A 22,475-nucleotide genomic window follows, 5' to 3' on the forward strand; every position below is an offset into this window, starting at 1 on the left:
TTCGTAAGGAGAATAAGAAGCCTCAGGAGGGTCTGGATGTTCTGAGTCATCAGAGGAATCATCAGTGGATACTGGTTCAGGGGGCTCTGCTCTAGGCCTCTTTTCTGGAGGTGGGAGAGGACCTGTCTGGATGAGGCTGGGATCCACGAATTAAAGAAATTAGATCCTCAGCCAAAGAAAGCATATGAGAGCTAGTACTGGGCCTGTGTGAGGGGGGTTTGGCAGGCACAGTTTTCGAAGCTTTGGCTGCTTTAGCCCTGGCAAAGGCCTTAATGGACATGGCTGCAGGAGGCCTGGCAGCTCCACGTGCAGGGGTTGAAATATCCAGGGGAATAGTGTCTGATAATTCCTGAGAAACCGCAACAGAAGGTTGGATTTCAGAAGCCGATTCTACCAGGTTAGAGGAGGCCTCGGTAGAAGGCATGGTTTCGGCTGAAGAAAGAACCGCTTGCTCGGTTTCGGCCGAAACCGAGACACTCACGGTTTGTTTAATCGCGGTTTCGGCCGAGACCGCGGACCGCGAGTGTCGGTCCTTTTCTTTACGTTTTTTGGAAATTTGCGTTGTCAGAGGATCCGACGGCATAATGTAGGCAAAAACAGAGCCGAAAATCTGTTCAGCAAACTCTGACCGACATCTAAGTGTCCGTCGGTTAAAAGAAGCACAGGCTAGACAAGCTGCTACGTCGTGGTCTGGGCCTAAGCAATGTATACAGTAGGAGTGGAAATCTTTATGAGGTATTTGTTTCCCACAAGATAAACAGTTATTCACTTTCTCTGACATCGGCTGAGGCAAGAAAGAGTCCCCAACGGGGTACTTAGCTTTTTAGAAGTCTTCGAAGTAGTATTCGGTAGTAGTAATCTCTGGATCTGACCGACCGGCACTTGCGAACAGCTTCTGCTTGGCCACGCGGCAAGAAAGACTGAGGAAAATGGCGTTGGCTGATGCCTTTATACCCGAAAAACTGCAGCGATGACGTCGGGTGAAGTGCGACACCAGCTGAAGCCGGACCCAGACTTTGGAATCCGGCCAACCGAAGGGCTGCCTGGCGACAGGACAACCCATTTGTAAGGACTGCAGATGCATCCTTGAAGGACATCTTCTCTTTACAAAACCAAACTGGCTTGGGTCATGACTCTCTAGGTTACCTATGTCCTTAATTATTATTTCTATAATGATCCCCTCCATAGACTTACAAATAAGGCTGGTCAGACTTACGGGTCTGTAATTACCTGGGCCCACTGACACCCCATCTCTGTGCAGGAGGCTGGCTGTTGCTGTCCTCCATTTGTCTGGTACAAATCCTGTAGAGAGTTTGACAGGTCTTGTTTCAGGCTGTAAATCCACAAAACCAAAAGAAACCAAGAAGTACACAAAAAAGCTCAAGCCTTCTCAAACAGGTGCTGCATTTATTATTCAAACTGCAAGTCTTAAATGTTCACCAGTTCTATGTTTGAGCTTACGCTCAGTCTTGCCTATGTAAAAAAAGGGCAGAATTAACATATAGCACAATATACAACTTTCTCAGTAATGCAACAATACCTGTCTCTAAGTTTTATTCTCATCCCCTTAATACTTATTTCACTGACTTCCAATATATAGGGACAGAATTTACATGATCCACATTTATACATGTAACCACCCTTATTTATTTTACCCTGGTGTTCTAATAAAGATTTGATGTTGTTGCCTTTTCTAAAAACAAAGACTGGCTTTTCTCCAGTTGTTTGTGTCTTTCGGCTTTTCCCGGTTAGGGGTCGCCACAGCGGAACTCCGGTCCGCTAATGATTGGTAGTGGATTTTTACATACCGGGTCACCAGCCCTGACGCACAACCTTCAATGAAGGCACGCCCCATTCATGTGTATGCCACCACACAGAAGACGCTCTAGCTGAGAATCGAACAGGACAACGTCTTGCTATGAGGCGACAACACTACCGCAGCACCACCACCACAGTTATTCCTCTTATAATAATGTCACCTATCAAAAGTGGCCAATTCTTTTCTAAAATAGCTTTTATATAACATGCATCAGTAGAAAAAGTTGTGATAAAACAAGATTTATAATTATTCTTATTATTATTAATAATAACACTTGCTACTTGATGGTTATCTGCAGAAGTATTGGCAATATGTACCTGTTCATCTGCTGATAAGTCAGTAATACCGTTAACAGACATATTGTCATTAGGTTTCAATAAAGGAATGAAATGGCCATTTTCCCTTTCCTTGATAACCTCATTCATGATATTTTCAATCAGGGAATGGGGATAACCCCTTCTGAAAAACATGTCTCGAAGATTATGGCATTCATAAATAAATCTTTCATACTGAGTGACCCATTTATGGGTCATGAAACCAGATAAAGGGGGTGGTGTGGTCCTTATGTGGAAACATGATTACATTTTTTGTCTGTAGACTATCCCATTACCCCAACTATTTATGGGATTCCTAAAATACATAAGGACACACACCAACCCCCTTTTCGACCCATTGTAAATGCTAGAGGCTCCATCACACAGCCACTAGCAAAATATCTTGATGTTGAAATGAAGAAATTATTAAAGACAGAACCATCATTGTATAGAGATTCGTGGGATTTTTAAGTAAGATCAACACAGTAGTTTTTGATAGGTCCTTTATTTTTATAACTATTGATGTAAAAGACCTCTACACTGTGATTCCCCATGATACCGGCACTCAGTGGTTCTGTGAATATCTACATAGGAAAAATCTACCTCAGGATAAAATTAATACACTGGAGCAGTTATTGGATATAATTTTGAAAACTCATTTTATTTTGTTTGAACAACAACTTTATATCCAAAAAGAAGGGGTAGCAATGGGGTCTGCTTGTGGCGGCATGTACGCAAATATCGTCATGCATCATCGTGTGAGAAAATATTTTTAATGACCTCTCATTATTTCCCATTCTGCCACTTATATACCTGCTTCCTGGATGATATTTTTATTCTGTGAAGTGGACCTGAGCAAAGCATAGAACCATTCCTTCAATATATTAACAACATGACCCCTTTTTTAAAATTTACACATACTATAAATGAGATAGAACTTGCTTATTTGGATGTGTTGCTAAAGAAAGACACTGAGAATAATAAGTTTGTGGGATGAGAATAAAAATTAGAGACAGGTATTGTTGCTTTACTGTGAAAGTCTTATATTGTGCTATATGTGAATTCTGCCCTTGTTTTTACATAGGCAAGACTGAGCGTAAGCTCAAAAACAGAATTGGTGAACATTTAAGACTTGCAGTTTGAATAATAAATGCAGCACCTGTTTGTGAAGGCTTGAGCTTTTTTGTGTACTTCTTGTTTCAGGCTGACCTGTAGGCAACCTGGTATGCTACCTGACCCTATAAAAGCAGTGTTACTGGCCTTGTTAAGTGCTTTGATGATTTGTTTTTGGGAGATTTGATGGGGGGGGGTGTAGATGTAGGTATGTGATCCAGGAATGTATGCGGAGAGAGGTGGGTGAAGTTAGAGCTAAATTTATCCAGTAGTAGATTGGCTATATCCTCGTGGTCTGAATAAGTGATATCCTTCACTACTGGCTCTCTGCAGTGCTGAACATAAGCAATATCCTTCACTACTGGCTCTCTGCAGTGCTGAAGGTAAGCAATATCCTTCACTACTGGCTATCTGCAGTGCTGAACATAAGTGATATCCTTCACTACTGGCTCTCTGCAGTGCTGAACAAGCGATATCCTTCACTACTGGCTCTCTGCAGTGCTGAACATAAGTGATATCCTTCACTACTGTCTCTCTGCAGTGCTGAACATAAGCAATATCCTTCACTACTGGCTCTCTGCAGTGCTGAACACAAGCAATATCCTTCACTACTGGCTCTCTGCAGTGCTGAAGGTAAGTGATATCCTTCACTACTGGCTATCTGCAGTGCTGAACATAAGTTATATCCTTCACTACTGGCTCTCTGCAGTGCTGAACAAGCAATATCCTTCACTACTGGCTCTCTGCAGTGCTGAACATTATTTCTGAGATTTCTATGGCCAGTTTTGGCTGATCTCATCAGGGACTGGAGTCTGACATCTTAAGCGTTACACTGGTTACTGCATGCAATTAGTTTTTTTCTTTTATTGTTGAGTTTGTTTATATTTGGGTTTCACTATAGAGGTTTATTTTTAAATTTGTCAGTGTTATTTATTTTGTTTGGGAGACAGATGCTTCTCACCCACTGCTTGTTGAATCTTTCTTATATCTTATTCTCTACCCACCAATGAATTAGCAAATTTCTCGTTACTAAGTCTCAAAAAAAATAAATACAAATACAAAATAAAAAACTACTTTAACATGATATGAACATGGAACATGAAAAAACATTCTTGATGCAACCATTTCTCCATGTAACTCCTTTCTACTGTATTTTGCTGTAACTTTATTTTTGCTGCAGCTCCACTGATTCTGCATTTATCTTATTTTGTAAACATGTACTTTCACATTATTTATTGTTACTTATACTGTCTTACTATCATAAAGTTTTCTGGTGCTTTTCTCCACGGGTCTCTGCTGAAAACGGGCTCTTGGTCCAGTTGGACATTACCTGGTAATCAAATGTAAAATATATAAATACATGCAGCTAAAGTATTGTGTATACTCAGAAGTTTAATCAAATTGGATGGGAATGTTGAATTTTGCCAAGTCATCACTCAGCTTTAGTAGATTGGCCTTTGTATAATCTCTGAATACTGATGTATCTGAAGATGATTCTGGTTCAGTCTTATGGTGAATGTGATTAATTTGTGGCCCAATTTCACTAGGGAGGAAGTTACACCTGGTGAAGAATAGAAATGTCCAAAACTGGTGAAGACCCAGCGAAGGCTTTTGTATCCCCTAGTTGGTGAGCAGACTAACTAGTCCACAGAGATTGTATGTATGAAGTCCAAACATTCTCTGGGCATACATGTTAACAGATGTACAAGTCTTACAGTTGATGGACAGGTACCTGGAGTCATCTAGGAGAATGTTGTTTGGCCTAGTACATTGGAAGTCCATACTAGTCAGGTAGGAGGTATGTGTCAAGGGAGGTATAGAGGTGGCTGTATAGTCCTTCAGATGAGATGTTAAACTGAGATCCCATCTAACCAAGTTGGTAGTAGTTCAGGTGGATGTAAAAGATCCTATGGCACCTAGCTAAAAGAGTAGGAGTACTTTACTCATACTACGTACACTATATACAGAAAAATATACATATAATATTTACAATATTTACACATCAATACTCAAACTTATTTAACTTATCATTTCTTATTACCCCTCACACTCCTGTTGCAACAACCATAATTTTATTTTTGCCTAAAGTTCAAACATATCTAAGACGTTATTAAATAATATTTTTTTCAATCTGGCTTTCTAAATGTTCAACACAACAACAACATACTAACATTACACTTGACAATAATTACTTTCTTTTTACCCCATGGAAACCAAACATTATCATGTTCATATTAATATTTTCAGACATGTTTTATCCCATACACAACCCTTTCTTTAATGATTTTCTCCCACAACCGTTTAACCCATTCACACCAAAAAAAAAAATGCTGTGTAGTTTCCAACTCATTACAAAATAAACATAGCCTTTGAGACCAAGCATTATACCTCATATTCCCTCTTACTGGCAATGTATTTATCCCCAAGTACCTACGTCTCCTCTGTATACCGCAATAAATATTTCTCCATTTCTTATCGCCACTTTAAGAGTGAACACCCGTATTCACAGAAAAGGAACATTGTCAGCGGTCAAATGGTCAGGGCAGCATGCATGACTACACTCAAGGATGAACTGATTTCCCAACTAGAGTATATAGGTGATCCTTTTGTCAAGCGTAGGTACCCTGACCCCTTGATTTTTTTCTTTCTCTGACTGATAAGATTTTACAAGAATGGGGAACTCGATACATGCCCATTTTGTCCATTGATAATGAGGGGGGGGCATTTTCTGATATTACCGTGTCAACTAATACACAGATGGATGCAAGGGCTACCAATGTATCCCTCAGTAAAGAGATCTATTTTGTGATGGACTTCCATCGGGAGACCTATCTTACGGAAAACATCATACAGACTTATTGGGACATTTTTGCTAGTATGCCAAACAGCCTCAATGTGTTTTACGGGAAACTGAAATATAGTTTGAGAAGGGGACAGAATTTCAAAAATATTTTTTAAAGTTGTAAATCTGATTCAACCTCTAGATTAAGGACAGGGACACACAAAAATGTGGAAGGTGCTCCCTGTTGTCCTTATGTAGCCCATGTAGATGAACTGCATGTTGGGGGCCCTGTTGGATTATTAAAGGGCAAGGGGTACTTCAACTGTCACTCTAAAGGGGTAGTATACCTGGCCTATTGCTCCTCATGTTTTGCATTTTATGTTGACAAAACAGAGAGAACCCTAAGACAGATAATTTATGAACATCTGTATGAGTTATCGAGGAGAAAGGAAACCAAAGCATTATTCAAACACACTCTGGTGTGTGTGGATTATTCCTTTAAAGTTTGGGTGTTGCAGCAGGTAAAACCCTTTGAAAGAGGGGGAGATTGGGAAACGAGTTTAAAGTATTGCAAGTTACTGTGGTAACTAAAGTATGATGCCTGTTCAGCCCCTGGCTTAAATGAACATTACTCTATTCTACCAGCTCCGAAGAAAAGAGCTTTAAAATAGAGTTTAGTTATTACATGTTGTGCTTCACTATTTCCATATTTAATGACCACATTCTGGCTTTTGAATTTTATATCTTGTGGCACAACTGCTGCTATACTTCTAACACATTTTTTTTACAAGTCAATTGACTGGTTTTTGACCAATGAAGAATTGTCATTCTTAACTAGTTTGAATATTTAAGGATTGATTAATTAGTGCTGTGTTAGTCTGAAGAAGTTCCCTTGAGGAATGAAAGTGCTAAATCTGTTGGTGTTGGATATATTAAAGGATTCATTTTACATTACTTCTGTAGTCTGGTGGATTTTTGGACTTTCCTGGCGACCAGTGTGCCTAACAGAGTATATTCTCGGCAATCGATACGATACTCCACTCAGGTTTTGTTGACAAACTTTCCAAACATAAGTACAAGCACGCCAAACCTCTCACGTGGAGCAATGCACAGCCAGCCAAACTATTCAAGCCACACAAACTTTCCAAACATGGCATAAATCCCAAAACGACTCAATGGATTGCCAGCTAACTCATAGTAAGACCCAAGAAGTCAAGACTGATGAGACCATCTCCACCAAGAGAGCAATCACCAGTGCAGTATCTCAAGGCTCCATGTTGGGTCCGCAATGTCAAGACTAATGTCAAAGGCATTTGGCTTACCAAGTTCACAGATGACTACAAATTAGGAGCTAGCATAGTTTCTCCTCACAACATCAACATATTGCATGAGTGTCTATGATAGACAAATGACTGGTGCCAAAGCAACTGCTTAAAACTCAACACCAAGAAATATATTATAATGCCTTTTGGAAACTGTCCTTCCAAGTTATTTACTCCATCAATAAAACACCCCTAAGAGTTGACCCGGAAGTTAGAGATCTGGGAACATAAGCAGACAGTAATCTGACATTCGACCAACATGTAGCAAAGATAATAAGAAACCCTTAGCTACCTCTTTACTAATATACCCCATTCCCAGTAGATGCCCAAGGTACTTGGGGACAAAACTGGGTAGGGGTGTGAGGCTAGGCTTATAAAGTCCCTAGTGGTCATTAGCCTAGTAACAACCTATGAACAAACACAAAATATTGAGTAGCATAAATGAATGCTTCTAATCTAGGCAGACTATGATGAATGGTGCTGGCAGGCTGTCTTCAGCAGATGGCACAGTTATGCCCAAACTGTACTGACACCAATCTGCTCTGTGAACAGGGTACAGTTAAGAGCAGGCTTATTAAAAGTCTTTCTCTGTGCCATGGTTTCAAAAAGGATGGCACCTCAGCTTGGGCGAAGGCAGATAAAAGAGGGCATGCAATAGTTAAAAATGTTAAATTCAACATAAACACAAACAAAACAAAACAAAGTATTGCTTTCTCATCTCTATTTAAATGAATGCAACAAGTGTTTTAAACATCTCAACAGTCACTCATCTTAGCTGCAGCTAATGATGAATAAAATACCGCAATACTGGCAGTCTGTATGTGTTAATCTTGTGTCGTGCAACACTCTGCTATATGTATGTTAACATTTCGAACTTTGCCTTACTTCATTCAACACTCTGTTGTATGTACTTTAACATGTTGAAATTAACAGTAACTAGCTTTTTACCATACATGTGGCTGAGGTTATAAATAAAAAGGATAAGCACTGATCAGCCCGCTCACTAAGTTAACAAATAATTAAATACATCAAGCTAGAAAATTATCCATTTGATTTCTCAGTGTGACAAATAATTACCCTATACTCAATATTTTATGAAATCCAAGTACAGATTTATTTTCCATTTATGAATCTACTGTTTATGAAGTCTTACAGGAGTGAATGAATGCTGAAATAATGAAAGAACTGGATACCTAACTTCACCTTAAAAATAATTGCAAGGCTTCATTTAAGAACATTTTGCTCCTTGGTTAAATGAGAGAGATATGTGGAAGCAAAGTGCATTGCTGGTAAACTAATACATGAACAGACCATTTATGTATAGTTGTTATTCCAATTAGTTTTACAGCTGCTTCCCTTTCAGCAGTTAGATTAAACATTTATTAAGCCTGAAAGATTACTGCCAGGATACATCAATGATCTTTAGTACTGGCCTGGGACATCCTCTGCGTCATCCCAGATACTCTGAGAAGTTAATAAAAATGTACAGTGATCTCATCTATTTTCCATTAATCTTCCTAGGTGACTAGCTTGTCTATTTGCAAGATCTTGTGATCAGACCCAAAGTTTTAATCTCTCAATATAAACTAATCTTTATAATGCTTGTAAACAGGCTATTAGGCTTTCCAACTCAATCTTACACATCAGCTCTACAGTGCAGTCTTAATCATCCCTGCAAATCCTGGATTCCTTGCATTATTTATCTATGAACCTACACATCAGCATAACACATAGCTACGTCTGACCTTTTCTTCATCTTCATCATCAAATCAACCAAATATTTTTTCTGCTCCTACTGCACTTTCCCATCTTATAATATCTGCTATAACTTACTTTCTTTCTGTCCTTTTCCAGAATCACTAATCCATTCTGAAGAGATCAACTTCTTACAAATTCCTTCAAGAACTTAAATGCTGAAAAGTCTTGATCCTAACACACTCGAGTAACTTCCTTATATCAATTCTAGTTGTAAGTTAATTTTCAAACGCTTTTTCATACCATTGTCTTCCTCTGAAGCAATCAGTCCTATTTTATACTTTCATTCTGACTAAAACCAAAGAATCCCTGACCCAATTCAGTCCTCTCTTTCTCCAGTTAATTGCATGCCTACTGTGTTATGATCAGGAGTCTGGACATGTTTACTGTAAGACATGTCTCCTTTGGTTTACAGACATTTTATTTGCCAAAATTACGACTAAACCATCTCTGCTACTTTCAGTGCCTCTTGTATTATTTCACTGTATCTCCACTAAAGCCACAGGACAGTAGTACCTCTGAGGGCCAAGTCTTCTTCCTGATGTGACAGTTCTCCATACCTAATCACCTGGATGGCGCAGTGGCGCAGCGGTAGCATTGTCGCCTCACAGCAAGAGGTTCTCCAGTTCAATTCTTGGCTGGGGTGCCTTCTGTGCACAGTCTGCATGTCTTCCTTGTGTTCATGTGGGTCTCCTCCAGGTGCTCCAGTTTCCTCCCACGTTACAAAGACATGCATCTGGAGTGTTTCTCCCTGGGCCTCTACTGAAAATTAGCTTCATTCCAAGTCAGACTTTCCCAGTAAACAAATGTTAAATAAATGAATAATCAGACTGGTAATTCACTATCACGCCTCTCCACATCACAACTGTCTATATATGCCCAGATTCCCTTGCTTGACTTCTTTAGGTATCAGCCCATGATTTTGCCTTCTGCATTCAGCTACACATATGCAGACAACACAGTGCTTTCTGAATCACTCTCCTCTAATCTCATGATCTAACTCCAGCAGATATGGATTAGCATCCATGAAAAGTGGGTAATGTGACAGATGACTTGCCAGTAAACAAATTACATCTGAATATTCACTGCATTAACAATGACAAAATCATATTTCCATGAGGCATGAACATGCTCAGGAAAACTTTGACATTAAAATCTCAGAGGAAAGGAGGGTAAAATATATTAAGAAGGGGCTAAAATAAATTAACAAAAGTGGAAACGTACATAGGCAGTTATGATGGTGGCTGGGAAGGAATGATGTGACAGTCAAAAGGATTTGTGACAGTGAACACAAGATGTTACAAGAGAAAAACTCTAACGGTTACATCTCTGCTTATCAAACTTAGTCTGCTTTTGTCATTTATTTCTCTGTTGCTTTTCCAGCTACTACTGATGCATCAATTGTTTGCAATATTGGTTTATTTTTAAAGCTTGAAATCACATCCAGCTTGTGTACAATGATCAGAACCAATAGCCTGGCTTATGGTTTAAAATGGACCATGACGGATATGCCAAAATATGTTGACAAATAAAATACATAAATAACTTGTTTGGTTGGAAGAAATATTATGCCATGCTTTGTGGTTGAAGTAATATTATCACCTGATATCAAACTTGCGATGACCTGGTTCTAACAGCAAGGGTTTCTCCAGATACTTCTGAATCACGTGTACTTGACCTTGGTTATCAATGAAGTCTAAAAGTTCAGCAGCATCAGAAGATATCAAGATTCCTTCACCTGCCAGAAAAAGTTGGAAGGTTACATATTTTACAAGCGTCAAAAAGCAGCAGTGTATGTTCTACTGTTAACTCCTGCAGCACAGCTTTACAATGACTGAAGACGTGACCAAAATAAGAAATAAAATCCAGAAAATATTACAGAAGTTTAATTTTTAAGACCATTAATGAATAAAAGTGTATAGGAAATGCATAAAAAGTAGCCTATTGCATGTAGCTCTGACAGCATCACCAGCTGTAAATGAAAATACAAAAAATGAAAACAGTAAATTAGGTCACACCTTTCCGGCCTTTCACTAAACTGTGAAACAAATATCAGAACAACAAAGCAGTAACTCAAAGATAATTAGCTTTATTAAAATGGGAAAAAATTAACAAGGACTTCATGATGAATACACGTAGATGTATCTGTTTTTCTGCACAGATAGCAACGTAGCATGTGGAAAAGAGGACTAATTACACACGCTCACAAAGCAGTGGACAGGATGTGAAATGTAATCATCTATGGAATGCCTCTATTACTCAAAAGGTATGCCGTTACCTACCATCTCCAAATAATAATGTTGTAATGGGACAGAGCAGCCTTCCCTCACTAACAGGAGCAAGCAAGGCAGTTACATACTTTGCCGTGTTCTTGAAGTATACCAACATGAATTACCAAGTTTAAATATGTACGTTATAGTTATGAGTTATACAACAAGACAATTCACCAAAAGGAAATCTTTTTTCTTTTGCTTTTTATTAGTATAAACATCCTATCATTATAATGACATCAGTTACTTACATATACCATACAGCAGTAACTTAAACACTTCCAATAAAGCCTTGGAAACCTTACCGTCATCGGAGTTGCTAGTGGAAATAAACATTATGAATATCTCTAAAAGGTCAAACCACAAAATGAACTTGCAAAGACAAAAATAAAACTTCTCCAGTTTCAGTACACAAATTAATAAAGCTAAGTTTCAGTACTCAAAGAAGTACTGCAATACACTGAGGGGCAAATATTTAGGTAATGAAAGCACACTCAAGTGACTTGGGTGATAAAAATGTTTACCATAGACCTCTTACTTTCAGTAAACTCCCATCCCTTGCAAAACCTTAATGTGATGTCCTTATTTTACATATGCATAACACATGGAAGCTCACAAAAATAAAATTTTCTTGTAATAGGGGATAGTTTCTCTAATAAAATCTGTTCCATCATCAGTATCTGTAATCTTCATTTTTCACACATTTAGAAAACTGAAAATACAGAAGAGTGATGTGCTCACCTTAAAACTGTTATTCATACACAGAATAACAGAGAGAGAGAGAGAGAGACACACACACACACACACACACACACACACACACACACACACGCACACATACACAAACGCACACGCGCACACATGCACACACACACATGCACCACGCACACACGCACGCACACGCACACACACATGCACACACGCACACACACATGCACACATGCACACACACGCGCACACACACACACACACACACACACACACACACACACACACACACACACACACACACACACACACACACACACACACCTGTTGTAGCAGTTATTAATACCCTTGGGATATTCTTGCCTTCCGTGGTCACTTTGTTAGTATAATTTCTCCTACTGGTTCCTATATCTCATATCATATGTAGTCTATGTTGTTCTCATATTTGGAAACACCATTGTCAGTCTCTCACTCACATAATCAGTGCTGATAGACTGAACCTTCTTCAGTTTTTGTAATAAGGAAGGATATCTCCCACTAAAAGGGAAAGGAACAGGCCACCACAGAAATGCCATAAAAAATTGTGGTGTGTGCCTCATCAGAGAATAAACACTGTAGAAAATCAAAAACAATAAATATAAGGTGCCTACATACAATAATACAACAAAAATTATTATGGTGGAAGGCAGGAGGGTAGCCTAACTACGGAAATATTTGTCTCCCTCAAAGAAATACTGTTAAGGCAAATGCACTCAAATACAATCTTACTTTGAGAGGCTATATCCTAACATCTGGAGAGAGTCCCAGGCAGTATCACCAAAGTTATGGGAGGTAGAAGAATGACAAATGAAACCATTAATCCCAGCTACTGAGAATCCTGTCCTGCAATGGGACTGACAATCCCCTTAGTAATGCCTGAATAAATGTAGAGACACTCCACCAGTAAGCAGCAAAACCTTCTTGAAAATGTTTTATTTATTTATTTATTTTATTTATTGCATTTGTTGATTGAGAAGGTCCACTGGGCCAAAAAGTGTCCATTTTCAGTGGAGGCCAGAGGAGAAAAGCTCCACAGAGATACAAATATATACAATTTGATAAAGCACAGTAACAATACAATGCTTACAATGTGATAAAATTCAAGATAACAAATAGATCCACTGCTAAAGCACAAGAGTATACAATCCATTCAATGGGATAACAACACTAAATAGCAAATATGTCAAGTTAAACTGCTAAAGTTTAGGTAACAATGCAATATATACAATTTGATAAGAATACATACAATTAGACTGACAGTCCCATATAGTAGTTGACACTTACATAGGCACCGTAGCAGTGTCAAAAATATCACAGAACAGTACATTTGTAAAGGGTATAGAAGAGATTTATCTGTTCAGGAGACAATGGCGATGGTACTGGAGGTGGAGAGGAGGGAAAGATGGAAAAAGAGGAAGGGAAGAGACAGAAGTCAGGTTATGGGTTGTAAAGAGTTAGCACAGGGGCATTGTCAGTGGGAGGAGAGGTGATGTTTCACAGATTTTTTAAAGGCAGATGTATTGCTAGTAGATCTAAGAGAGGGTGGGAGAGAGTTCCACAGTTTAGCAGTGGAAAAGGATTGGAGCCATGGTTCAGCGGTGAGGTTGGGTTTATCTACCTGTAGGAGCATTTGGTTTTCTGAACGGAGAGGCCTATTGGGGTGGTATGGAATAAATAGGTTAGAAAGAGCTGGGCAACTGGATGGGCTGTATATTACTTTATGGGCAGTAATTAGTTGAATATATGTGAGGTGGTGAGGTAGAAATTGCCATTTCAGTAGTCTAAGAGAGGTGCAGTGGTGAGCTAAGGGTTTTCCATTGGCGACAAATTTTGCTATTTTGTTGTAGCATGAAAGTAGTTAGATTTATGTCTGGTCTGAATATTGGTGAAAAGAGGAGCTCTATAGAGAAGAGAGGGGAGCAGGAAAGAGGAGGCAAGGGCTAGTTTGGAAGAGTAATTGGGAAATGTTTTGTGTCAATATAGCATGCCCAATTTCTGGTGCACTTTTTTAATGTTGTTGTGAATGTGCACTTCGAAAGTTAGGTGTTCTTCTATGGTAACACCTAGAAGTTTAGTATGTGTGACAACCTTTATAAAGGTATTGTCATGGGAGAGGATAGTGAAAGTGTCTTTGCTTATGGTGCAGGATTTCTTAGGGGTAAATAACATTAGCTTAGTTTTTTTAGGATTTAATGCTAAATGGTTGTTAGCCATCCATGTTTCAGTGGAGCTGAGGGCTACTTGGGTAAGTTTTTGAAGTTCGTGTGGGGAGTTGGCAGTGCAGGTGATAGTAGAGTCATCTGTGTATTGGATGACTTTTCCTTGAGTGAGACTAGAAGAGGTGTTAAGGAAAGGGGAGAAAGAGTTTAGCCATTCTGCAGCTTGTTGCCTGTCTGAGAGGTAGTTGGAAAACCAGCTTAGAGTAGAGGAAGAGATACCTATGTTGGACAGTTGTCTAAGAATAACTGGATGAGAGCTAGTATCAAAGGCTTTGGACAGATCAAGAAAAGTACAGTTGTGTACACTTACCATAAATGTAGATGTCTGAGTGTATTCACTGTTGCAGTCATTACATTTGGGTAATCCTGCTGGCAGGTTGCCCTCAGCCGGCCTGAATTCCAAAGTCTTGGGTCCTGTGTCAGCTGCTGTCGCACCTTCCCTGACGTCAGGTCGTCAGGGGTATAAAAGAAGCAGCCGACGCCATTTTCTTCAGTTTTTCTTGCCCCAGATGTTAGGTGCCCCCTAAAAGGGTAGCCAAAATTTATATTACATATATAAATGCATACACCAATATAAACTATACCTTCATCTACAAGCAAATACACCACATAGGTTGTATAAATCAGAGAAGGAAAGAAATGTTCCAGCAGAAAAAAGGGGGATGGCGGATGGGTAACCTGGACTGCAACAGTGAATACACTCAAACATCTACATTTATGGTAAGTGCACACAACTGTACTATGTTCTTCGTGTTTCACTGTTGCTGTCATTACATTTTGGTAGAGTCCCAAAGTTATGGTTGGGAGGCTGGAGCTAAACAGGATTAGGAGTGGCTATGAGGCCTTGCAGAACTGCAGTGGCAAAGCCTGCCCTGGACTTAGAGTAGAGTGGCAGATGATAGTGCTTTGTAAAGGTGTGCACTGAACTCCAAGTAGCAGCCTCTAATATGTCTTTGGTTGGTACTCCCCTGAGAAAGGCTGCTGAAGTGGCTGCAGCTCTGGTTGAATGTGGCCTAATGCCCTTAGGCACTGGCTTGCCATGTTGAAAATAGCAGAAACAAATGCAGTGCCCTATCCACTTTGAAATAGTCTGCTTTGAGATAGCCTTTCCTTGTGATCCTGCAGCATATGCCACTAGTAATTGCTCTGTCTTCCTGAAAACTTTGGTTCTGTCCAAGTAGAATCTAAGTTGTCTGTGTACGTCCAAAGAATGCAGAATTCTCTCCCCCTTGTTCTGTGGATTTGGATAAAAAGTTGGCAGATGAATAGTTTGGTTAAGAGCCACACTGGACACCACCTTAGGCATAAATGTTGGGTTTGTCCTCAGAAAGACCCTGTCTGGATAAAACATGATAAAAGGTTCCACAGCCATGAGTGCCTGTAGCTCTGAAACTCATCTTGCAGAAGTTATTGCTAGGAGCAGAGCTGTTTTCCAACATAAAAACTTTATGTCAGCAGTAGCAGCTGGCTCAAAAGGAGGCAGGGTGAGTTTTTCCAAGACATAGTTGAGGTCCCATACAGGCATTGTTGATCTCCTTGCAGGCCTTAAGTTTTTGGCTCCTCTAAGGTACTGCTTTAATAAACAATGAGAAAAGATTGGTGGCTCTGTATTGTAATGAGCCGAAATGGCAGAGACATGAATTTTAATTGATGAAAAAGATAGGCCTTTGTTCAGCATCTCAGTTAAGTATTGCAAAATCTGAGGAATATTTGGAACAGCTGTATCAGTTCCTTGTGCCTGGTTCCAAGCACAGAATCTCTTCCATTTTCCAGCATAAGATTTTCTAGTACTAGGCCTTCTGGCTTTCAAAATGACATCTATCACAGCTTTACTGAGAGGTGTGTTTTGTATGCCTACATTATCTGCCATGCTGACAGGTTTAAAGTACTGAGTTGGCTGTGCAGGATCTGATTGTTTTGCTGGGACAGTAGATGAGGTATTTGAGGTAAGGTCAAAGGTGGGCATTGAGACAAGTTCCTTAGGATTGGATACCAGTACTGGTGTGGCCAGTCTGGGGAAATCAGTATCATCTTTGACTTCTCCTGTCTGACCTTTAGGAGTACTTTGGGGAGGGGAGGCAGTGGAGGAAAGGCATATACTGATAGGTTTTTCCAGCTGAAAGATAGGGCATCCACTTTCAATGCTTGTCTGTGATAAGTCTTTGTGTAGAATCTTTTTAGTTGGTAGTTGTGAGGGGAGACAAATAGATCTATGTCCGGGCATCCCCATTTCCTTGTTATCATGCTGAAGACTTGTGGATCCAGCTTCCACTTGTGGGGATCATTGAGGTTTCTGCTTAGTTCATCTGCCAGAGTGTTTTCCTTTCCTGGCAGGAATTGTGCCTGCAGATGTACTTGGTAAGTCAATGCTGTGTCCCACAAGGTCATGGTTAGTCTGCAAAGGGGGTAAGAATGTGTGCCCCCCTGCTTGTTTATATACCACATGACTGTGGTGTTGTCTGTCTTTATCAGTAGTTGTCCCGGATGAAGTAGGTCCTTGAAGGCTGTCAGGGCATTTTGAACAGCTAGCATCTCCTTTTGATTGATATGTAGATGCATTTGGTTTGAGGACCATGTGCCCTGAATGCGTCTTCCTGCCATGTGGGCCCCCCAGGCATAACCTGAAGCATCCGTTGTTAGTATCAGCCTGGCTGGGGGTAATGTGAATGGCTGTCCCTTGTTCTGGTGACAAGCCTTCGCCCACCATCAAAACTCCTGTTGCAGGCAGGGAATGAGAGTAATCATTGTTTCCAGGCTGTGGCAATGTTGAGTCCAAACACTTTTTAGGTACCATTGAAGTTTCCTCATATGCAGTCTTGCGTATGGAATTAGTAAGATGCAGGATGCCATGAAGCCCAAAGCCTGCAAAATTTTTCTTGCAGATAACTGGGCCTTTGTTGCCAACATTTTGAAATAGGTAGTCAGTTGCCTTTGTTTGTCTGGCATGAGATAAGCCATCTGGGCAGTTGTATTTAAGCTTGCACCCAGGAATATTATCTCTTGAGAGGGTACTAGTTTTGATTTCTTTTCATTGACTGTGTACCCTAGGCATGTTAGAATTCTTTTCACAAACGCCAGATGCTGTAGAAATATGTCCTTGTTCTCTGCTTGAATTAGACAGTCATATAAGTACGGATATATTTGTATTCCTCTGTCTGCAGAATGTAATTACTGGTGCCAGGCACTTTGTAAAGACCCTGGGCGCAGTAGATAAGCCAAAGGGCAGTGCAGAGAATTGGTAATGCATTGAGCCAGCCTTGAATCTGAGGTATCTTCTGCATGATTGTCTGATTGGGACATGCAGGTATGCCTCTTTTAGGTCTAAAGTCACAAGCCAAGCATTCTTGCCCAGCATGGGCAAAAGCTGCTGCAAAGTCAACATTTTGAACTTTGGTATATCCAGGAATGTGTTCAAAATAGGTCCAGTATTGGTCTCCAGGCCTTGTCCTTTCTGGGTACCAAGAACAGTCTTGAGTAAAATCCTTGTCCCTGCTCTTGCTCTGGTACTTGTTAAATGGCCCTCATGTCCATGAGGGATGAGACTTGTATTTGTGCCTCTGCCCATTGATTTTTTGGGAGATTTGGCCAGCCGTTTGCCTTTGGCAGGGTATGGAAATGGAACTTGTAGCCTTGTGACACTATATTTACAACCCACTTGTCCTGGGTTATAATGTGCCAATTTTGTGAAAAAAGTGCTAATTTTCCCCCTAAAGGTGCTGCCAGGATGTAAGTGCTTGGTTTCCTGTATGGCTGTGACTTGTCTTCTCCAACTTTGGAGGTATAAGCACCCCATTGCTTTGACCTGTATGGACCTTGCACCTGGGATCTGCCTCTAGGGCGTCTGGATCTGCCCCTTTGAGGTCTGTCTGACACAGGAAAGGACCAATTTTTTGTAGGCCAGTGTCTACTAAACCTAGGTGGCTGTACTTGTAAGAAATCTTTAACAGTTTGCATAGATTTAGCTTTGTCCTCCATTTTCTTTAATACCTCTTCTGCCTTAACACCAAACAAAGTATCATGCTGTAAAGGTGCATCTAATAATTTAACTTTAACATGATCAGGCAGATTTTGTTCCTTTAACCAAGCATGCCTTCTAATTACTGAACCCGTAACTGCGGCCCTACAGGAGGCCACCAAAGAATCAAAACCACATTGCAAAGTATGCTTTCCAACTTGTTCAGCTGCTTGCAATAAATCCTGCATTTCCATGTTTTCTGCACATTCAGAGTTTAACAACATTTTCTGTTTAAGCAATGCCATGACATGTTGCTGATATTTGAGCATATGAAACTGACAGTTTAAGGCCCTTATAGCCAAGGTAGCAGATGTGTAAACCTTTTTACCCCATCTATCCAGTGCCCTAGAATCCCTGTCAGGGGTAGGGTTTTTTGCAGCAGAAGCCTTAACTCCTTTGGGACCCTGTGAAATAGTTTATGGGTCTGCAGCAGGGTTTTTAAAAAGGAATTTATGAGAGTCAGGAACCCTGTAATATCGGTCAGGCTTAACAGGAGCTGGAGGTAAGGAGTCAGGGGTCAGGCTAGAATCCAAAAACACATCATCTACAATGTCTAACAGAAGTGGAATGGCTAGAGGCCTGTGCTGAGGTAGTAAAAGGAAATCCCTGAGCCTCTTTTTAGATTCTGAAAAATCTTGGCTCTCCCAGTGGAAATGCTCCCTCATGGTATGCAGGGTTTCCCAAAAGAATAGTCCTCTGGAGGAGAAGCTGAAGGAATAGATTCTTCAGCATCAGAGTCCTCGTAGGGGGGGGAAGAGAATATTCCTGATCAGAAGAGGAATCAGAAGAAATAGAAACCTGATCTGAAGATTGATAGTCAGTGTCTTGGCTATGCCTCTTATCTGGAGGGGAATGGGAACCCCTGATCAAGGTAATCAAGTCTTCGGCCATTTTCAGAATCTGTTTTTTTGGGCATAGAGGCCTGTCCACGTGGCTCTTGAGTTTGTTTCTTTGCTTTAGAAGGTGCTGTAGTCTTTGTCTTTGAAGCTGAAGTCGGTTTAATGTAAAGATGTTTAGGTCTGAATACACCCTCAGAAGCCGGTGCCTGCTCAGCGGCTCTGGACCCAAATGAGGGAAGAGTGTCTGAGGCTCCAATACCTTGAATTTCCAGTGGCATAGCCGACTCCACGTGGGAGTCGGTAGCGGCCTGCGACTCTAAAGTAGCGGGCATCAGGGGCTGCGAAAGCACCTCTCTGAGAACCGGCGAACCAGCGACTGGGTTAGGAGAAGCTTCGTCGTCAGTTTTGGACCTCGATTGTTTATCTCTCTCCTTTTGTTTGCATTTTTTGTGAACTCTGGTAGTTGGATGGCTATCCGACGACATTTCTGGATAATTAAACCGGCATCCAAAATAGTTTAAAGCAAAATCATACCGATGCTTAATAGTGTGTTGGTTAAATCTAGCACAAAACCTACAACCAGAAACGTTGTGATCAGGGATTGGGCAAGGAATACAGTAAGAATTAAAATCATTATGAGGTATTTGCTTTCCACAAGAAATACAATTATTAACTTTTTCTGACATTGGTCTGGAGCAAGAAAAAAAGTTTCCCCAATGGGGTACTTAGCTTTATTGAAGACTTCGGGTCTAAAACTCAAACACGAAAATCTCAGGAGTCGGCCGACCGGCACTTGCAAACTGCTTCTGCTTCGGGCACCGCGCGGCAAGAAAGACTGAAGAAAATGGGGTCGGCTGCTTCTTTTATACCCCTGATGACCTGACGTCAGGAAAGGGGTGACAGCAGCCGATGCAGGACCCAAGACTTTGGAATTCAGGCCGGCTGAGGGCAACCTGCTAGCAGGATTACCCAAATGTAATGACTGCAACAGTGAAACACGAAGAACATCAGAAAAGAGGCAAGTTTTCTGGTGTCATGGGCCCAAATGACAGTGTCACAGAAGGAAATAAGAGCTGTTGTGGTACTGTGCCCTGGTCTAAAACCATGCTGGGTTGGAGATAGTATGCTGTTGTCAAGTAGGTAGCTAAGAAGCTGGATGTGGATACATTTCTCGAGGATTTTTGAGATGGGGGAAAGGATGGCAATTGGGCCGAAAGTTGGAGACATCTATGTTGTTTCCACCTTTGTGGAGTGGGAGAATAAATGCTTTTTTCCAGATGGAAGGCACATGAGACTCTTGGATGGACCTATTAAAAAGTATGTTAATGGGGTATGCAATGGAATTTGCTGCCTTTTGTAGGAATTCTGGAGGCAAGCTGTCAGGGGAATTTGTGCAAGGTTTTAATTTCAGGAGCATTTTCTTTACTATGGCTGTGGGAATGGGGGCTAGAGAGAAGTTGGGAGAATGGGCAGGGGCGGTATTAAGTGGCAGGAGGGTTGGGTTGGTTAGGTAGAGTTTGAGGGAAGTTGGTAGTGAATTTAGCTATAACATCAATCAAATAACTATTGAAAAGTGTGAGGATTTCTACAGGTTTTTTTCTGGGTATGGACAGGGGTTAGTTTCTGATCCTGGGTGTAGAAGTTTGTTGACTGAGCTCCAGAAATGTTTAGGGTAAAGCTTGTGTTGAATTTGTAAAGTATGATAGTATTCTATTTTATCCTTAATGATTTGGTGCTTTACTTGGTTGCGGAAGTGTCTGTAGGTTATGAGGTCAGAGGTTTTTTTGTGCTTTTGTCAAAGCTTCCAGGTTTTGTCCATGGTAACCATGTTCTGTTGGATAGCTCTAGTGAGCCATGGGGCATGCAAAGATTTTACTTGTTTTAGCTGGAGGGCTGCTAGGCTTTTCAGACTATTAAGGAATAAGGAATTGAAATGTTGTACTACGTTGTCTAGAGGGAGTGTTTTTAGGTGTTCCCAATTAATGCTTTGTAGGTCATTGTTAAAGGCTGTAAGAGAGAACTGTGATACGTCTCTAGTATATCTGTATTGAAGTTTGTGTATTTCAGATGTAGTTTTGCATACTACAAATGCTGGCAAGTGGTCACTGACGCTATTTGGGAGGGTTCCTGCAGTGGCAATTTTATTGGGGTCAGAGACCATGATCCAGTCTAAGATTGTTCCACGGCTGTTGTCTATGTTGGAACTGGTAACACCAGCAATAATTTGGCTGTATTTGTATAGGTTGATATTGGTGGGTGGGTGGGGTGATGCTGTGAGAAATCAAGCCAATTTAAATTAACATCACCCAGGAGTATTCTTTCTGTAGTTATGTTATTGGAACTCTAGGCTAGGATGTCCTCAAGTATGGGGATATTATTACCAGGGGGAATATACAGGCAATGATACATAGATTTTTGTTCTCATAATTTTTTAAGAAGGCTATTAAGATTTCTGCTGTAGTAAAGCTGGGTATGAGTGAGTTGTAGGGGATCATACTGAAGGTGTTAGGGTAAATTAGAGCTACCCCACCACCTTTTTTGGGGGATCTGTCTTTGTGTAGGCAGGCAAAGCCGGGGGAGAAATTCTGAACTTTTGATATATGATTTTAGCCATGTTTCTCTAGCAGCAATAATGTCTGGTTTATTGTGTGTTATCCAGGCGTGGAAGTCAGGGATTTTGTTTCTAATGCTCTGCAGGTTAATAGTAGTTAGGTTTAGAGACTTATAGAGGCAGTCTGGGTTGGGAGATGGGGGGGCAGGGTCAGGATGGATATCTTCACTTAAAATTAGTTTGGAATATTTGAGCAGGATGGTGGCGGGCTCTTTTTCTTGTTCGTTTTCTGGCAAAGGAAGGGGGTATAGTTTGTGATAGCTTTGTCATTAGTGGGCAGAATTTTCTGTCTAAAGCAGAGTAAGTTTCTGTAGGGTATAGGTTAGGCGAAATGTCAGAGAAGGTTTTGGGTGTAACTTTATGAATGGAAGTTGTAGATGAGGGTATGTACTGGATCGAGACAATCTGTAAAGAGGTAAGATGTACGAGGGTTTAAGGGTAGTACGAGGAGGTAGGGTGTCAGGTTATAATTAAGTGGCATTTTGGAGAGGTTGGGAATAGTGGGAGTCTAGATAGTAGTAATAGCTAGAAAAGGAGATACTAGTAATGTAAGCTAGCAAGTGTAGTCAGTATGGGGTGTATACTGATAAGGTTTGGTAAGGGGGGAGGAGATAAAGGAGGAGTGTGAGTATTAGAGTGTGAGAAGTGCACAGTAATGAAAGAAGTAGT

General features: G+C 40.6%; 1 protein-coding gene across 1 annotated transcript in view; it reads right to left on the bottom strand.

Annotated features, from left to right (window-relative positions):
- TTL (tubulin tyrosine ligase) overlaps positions 1-22,475 on the bottom strand; it is a 303,567-nt gene that overhangs the window by 110,907 nt on the left and 170,185 nt on the right. Inside the window, exon 4 of the mRNA XM_044057985.1 lies at positions 10,708-10,843. Within this exon, the coding sequence (XP_043913920.1) occupies positions 10,708-10,843 (136 nt within the window). The remainder of the gene's footprint in view (positions 1-10,707; positions 10,844-22,475) is intronic.

This window comes from Protopterus annectens, chromosome 1.part2, assembly GCF_019279795.1.
Source record: "Protopterus annectens isolate FY-2018-M chromosome 1.part2, PAN1.0, whole genome shotgun sequence".
Lineage (NCBI taxonomy): Eukaryota > Metazoa > Chordata > Ceratodontiformes > Protopteridae > Protopterus > Protopterus annectens.